Source organism: Mirounga leonina, unplaced genomic scaffold, assembly GCF_011800145.1.
Source record: "Mirounga leonina isolate KUSES-001 unplaced genomic scaffold, KU_Mleo_1.0 Mir_495, whole genome shotgun sequence".
Classification (NCBI taxonomy): domain Eukaryota; kingdom Metazoa; phylum Chordata; class Mammalia; order Carnivora; family Phocidae; genus Mirounga; species Mirounga leonina.
The window spans coordinates 55,467-60,307 of NW_023270782.1; the positions used below are offsets into that span (position 1 = coordinate 55,467).

The 4,841-nt window shown below is 42.1% G+C and overlaps 1 protein-coding gene across 3 annotated transcripts in view; it reads right to left on the reverse strand.

The window, feature by feature from the left end:
- Positions 1-4,835, reverse strand: part of EFCAB3 (EF-hand calcium binding domain 3) — a 13,007-nt gene extending 8,172 nt beyond the window's left edge. For all 3 annotated transcript variants that reach the window (XM_034990122.1, XM_034990121.1, XM_034990120.1), the window contains exons 1-3: positions 4,404-4,835; positions 1,286-1,479; positions 699-883 (exon numbers count right to left, since the gene is read on the reverse strand). In XM_034990122.1, coding sequence (XP_034846013.1) covers positions 699-883; positions 1,286-1,479; positions 4,404-4,417 — 393 coding nt within the window. In that variant the 5' untranslated portion in view covers positions 4,418-4,835. The remainder of the gene's footprint in view (positions 1-698; positions 884-1,285; positions 1,480-4,403) is intronic.
- Positions 4,836-4,841: the final 6 nt, after the last annotated feature.

Below are 4,841 nucleotides of genomic sequence, written 5' to 3' on the forward strand. Positions count from 1 at the left end.
CACTGAGCAGGGAGCCTGATGTGGGGCTCCATCCCAGGATCCTGGGATCATGACCTGAGCTGAAGGCAGATGCTTAGCCGACTGAGCCACCCAGGTGCCCCTCCAGTGAAATCTTGATGTTCTGCAGGCTGGGAGGCCTGTCATAGCCAGGAGTGAGGCCAGAGCTTCCTCAGAGAATACCCAGAAACCAAGGCATGGCTGCCTGAGACTTTAACATTCAGACCTTGAAGTAGGCCAGAAGGTGTAGCCAGGACTATAATTTGGGGTCTAGTCCAAGAGCAGGATGGCCACTCCATCACAGATTGCGCCACTGAGTTGTGGACCTGGTCCTCTCATCCCATCGTATCTGGCCCAACCAAGATCTAGAGCTAGTTGAGGGAGCCCAAAATGCAGCTTCTGGTCACTAGGTTGAAGGGAGAGCAGGTGTAGGTAGGATCTGAGGGCCTTTTTATTGTTATTCTTATACTCTCCACCTCTAACCCCAAGCCTAAGGTTGTATTTTTCAGTAAGCTTAACTATTTTTTGAAATTAAATGAAATATTTATACCTGGGCTTAAATTTAGGAATATGGCTATGGAATCTGGTTTGAAATATAATGACTGAAAATGTTTGTCATTAAAAAAGTATTAGTTCTGTTAAGTTAGAACTTGAAAACCTAAGTATTTAAATTAACTAATGTGACATAACCAAAATCTTACCTGTGTCTTCCAGTCTCTTTTATGGAAAAAGTAGTTCTCAAAGAAATCCAGAGGCTCCCTTCTCCTTAGCATTTCTAATTTCTGTATGTCTTTGAATGGCTTTCCCATCACCACCCCATCCATATTAGGAAACAATGGAAAGATGGGTATTTTTGAATATGGGCTATCTGAAGGAGGACTGCACCCTTAAAAGATAAAAACAAAACAAAACAAAAAGATAAAAACAAAATACCAAAAATAGTATTATGAACAGTGTAAGAAGAAATTCGCATAAAAGACATACATGTGGTGCCTATTTTGCTTTTTTCTAGTCTTCTCAATGGCCATGACCCTCCTTTTCACTCTCCTCACCTCCCTCCCCATACATAGAGTCTAGGCTTCATCCAGACTCCAGGCTTCACCTGTATCAGGAGGATTCAGGTGAAGATGTGGATTTGCTTTCAAATGATATCTGTGTGACAGAGACCAGTCACTCAGAATAGGCTGTGGTCCTGCTTCTTTAGCATTTGGCCTCTAGTATTTATTTCTGACCAGTAGTATACAAATAAATCCTTTACAACAAGGGGGAGAGGACAAATGGTTCTTACTCTTGAGCTCTTCAAGAAATTTAAGTAAATCCTTTTCTTGCATTATTGCGATTCGGGCAGCATTAGCAAAGGCAGCTGTGCTTGAGCTTGGAGGTGTGCATATGTCTGGTTTAAATCTCCTTTTCCCATAACCCACAGTGTAGGGACTCCATAACATTCCTGATGTGGTATCCTGGAATTTTCTTCGGAAATAGCTATAAAAAAAAAAAAAAAGTAATCCAAAAAAAGAATAGAAAGTGCTATATAGTCCTGCTGAAAAGGTGTCTTACTGGACAAAAAGAAAAAAAAGTCTAGTTGCAAGTTATATGCTGAATACATTAATTAAATTAATTCTTTTTATAAAGATCTTATTTATTCATTTGAGAAAGTGAGAGAAGAGAGAGAGAGAAACAGCATGAGCAGGGGGTAGGGTCAGAGGGAGAAGCAGGCTCCCCGCTCCAGGGAGCCAGACGTGGGACTCGATCCCGAGACTCCGGGATCATGACCTGAGCTGAAGGCAAATGCTTAATGACTGAGCCACCCAGGCACCCCCCCTTATGATTTCTTAACTACCATCTTAACCACGAAATCTAACTCTACCCCTTCAGTCCTGACTTCACTTGGCCTCACTTTAGCATTTAATACTGGGGGAAGGTCTGTCCTGGTTTAGATTTGTCTGTGGCCCTGGCTTCCGACTTCACACCGTCCTGGTTCCCTTCTTGATGACTAATGTTTCCTTTGCTGACCCGTCTTTTTCTTTCCATTCCACAAGTATGGGAATTCCTTGTGGTTCTGTCCTCAGTCCTTTGCTTCTTTCCCCGCCCCCTCCCCAGCATGGGGCTAGGGAGAAGTGCGAGGCTATGAAGCAGGTTTAGGAGGTCAAACGGGTGGGACTTGGTGATCAGCTGGATGTGGGGAGTGACGGAGCAGCCTGGCCTCAAGGAGGCCAGCACGGACTGAGCAGAGTAACAGGGGGCAAAGAAAAAGAGGTCAAAGGTGGGTGCAGATCACCTGGAGGGCCAGTAAGTCATGTGAAGTGTGAGGCTTGCACTCTGAGGGAAATGGGAGGGTTTTGAAGGTTCTGAGCAGAGGAGTGACATGATCCGACACTGTGCTAAAAGGACCATTTGGTGCTGTAGGCATCAAGGCATCAGCTAGGCAGAGGGAGTGTTGAGAATAGACTGTGGAGCCAGCAAGTCATGAGGGTGGGAGTCAAAAGGTGCAAGCAGGGAGACCAGTTAGGAGACAGTGATCCAGGAAAAAGCTAATGCATGTAAAGTGCACACTCAGAACTCTGCACATAATGCTCAATAAATGCTATAGTCAACTACAGGAATACCTATCAAATTCTACCATTATCCAGCTTGAGACCAGCTTTCTCAGAAACTAAATGAATGACCTTTGCCACTCATGTGACAGTTAATTGTGTGATATATTTTGTGTCATTTCACTTTTGTATATTTAGTAATCTACATACTTATGGCTTTTTCTCTCAATTTATATTTTAAGTTCCTTAAATGCAAATGCTACGTATTAAACACTTGATCTCCTTAGAAACCAGGTGTATGAAAAGCAACAACCATAATCATCATCATAATAAAAACACCATCAGCTAAGATTTCCTGAGAGGCAGTCTAGGAGGGTAGATAGGAGCATGGGTTCTAGAATCAGACTGTTTGTGCTAAAATCTAGGCACCACTGCCCCTTGGGTGAGTTACTTAATACCTGTACTTCAGGTTTTTCATCTGTAAAATGAGGATAATAGTACCCATTAAGAAAGTGAGGATTAAGGGCGCCTGGGTGGCTCAGATCGTTAAGCGTCTGCCTTTGGCTCAGGTCATGATCCCAGGGTCCTGGGATCGAGTCCCGCATCGGGCTCCCTGCTCCGCGGGGAGCCTGCTTCTCCCTCTGCCTCTGCCTCTCTCTGATGAATAAATAAAATCTAAAAAAAAAGAGAGGATTAAAACAGATAATATATATGCTTTATGACTATTCCAGCTACTTCCACATAATAATAATATATATTGAGCTCCAGGATTTTTTTTTTTTTTAAGATTTTATTTATTTGAGAGAGAGAGAGAGCACCAGCAGGGGGAGTGGGAGAGGAAGAAGCAGGCGGGAGCCCGATGCGGGGCTTGATCCCAGGACCCTGAAGATCATGACCTGAGCCGAAGGCAGACACTTAACCGACTGAACCACCCAGGCACCCCTAGCTCCTGGAATATTTATTGAACTACTTCACCTGCATTATCACATATTATCCCCACAACTGCCCTATAAAGTATTATTATCATTATTATTTTTAGGTAGGTATTATTATTGTTGTTCCCATTTTATAGGTGAGGAAACCAAGGCTGAGAAATTAAGCAATGTGTCAAATTTGTGTACCAACAACAGGCATTTAATAAATGCCTTTGAAATGGAATGAAGAGTAGAATTTTGTGGACCCTCTGGTTCCACATCTGACAAATATAGGATAGCATAGAGAGATGATTATCCATTGAGGATTCTGAAAACATTCTGTATTTTTAAGTCTGAAAGGGAAAGCAGAATGCTTTGAAAGAATATGAGCTAGAAGGATTGATAACAGCAATATTCAATATCTATAATACAATGATATAAATAGTTTGAGGAAATTTATCTTTAGTGGTATTTGCTGGAATAAAACACATTTGGGTGTGAGGATGTTTCTTCATCCTCTATTCTCAAATTCAGTTCTGGCTCAGCTCCAGTCCAAAGGCTACTTTGGGAGGTCTGAAATTGCTCTACATCATCCCAGAGTCAAAAGAGCCCCTGGTAGTTCCAGCATGAATGGGAGTGTCTTCCAAACTAGATTTCCAAGCCCACCCGAAGTCATCCCTGGAAAAGTTTTACTCTTCTGGGATTCTCTAGCTTAGGGTAGAAGAGTCTGAACCTTCTTGGCTATCTTAGGCCCTCAGTGGGCCCTGAGATGGTCTGAGGTCAGTCTTGCAATTTCAAAGTTAGCACAGTTGGGATGAAGGAATAAGGTCCCATGTGGCATGTGAGCTTTGCCACAGACTCCTTCTCCTTTGTTTTGGAGCAGACCCTGTGGAGTAGGATGTAAATAGCCTCATAAGTGCTTCTAAGAAGGCCAATTTTACCCTTCTTTGCCACTTACCTTACTATTTCCATTACAGCCTTTCTGGGTAAAGCTGAAGTCTCTACAAGCTTTGATAGGATTTCAAACAACAGGATCCCTGGGTTGCCAGCTCAATCTAAACATTTCTCCTTTTCTGGAATTATGAAGGGGGAAAAAAATTCAAAATGCCTTCTGAAAAAACATCTCTCAAAGAAAGTAATAAGCCGACAGTCTTTTTAGTCTATTTACAATATTAATACTGAGCCAGGTACTAGAGAATTATAGAAAAACATTCAAAATCTGTTCTGTTTGGTAGAAAGGTCATCTTGATTATTGAACAGACACAATGATCATTAAAAAAATGCTTTTAGTTCCATGACTTCTAAGTAAATACTGACTTGTAAGTTAAGACACTTCACACAAACATGGTTTATGTATTAAGGACTGTTGTCTTGTTCTCTGGGTGAAGGGATTGCT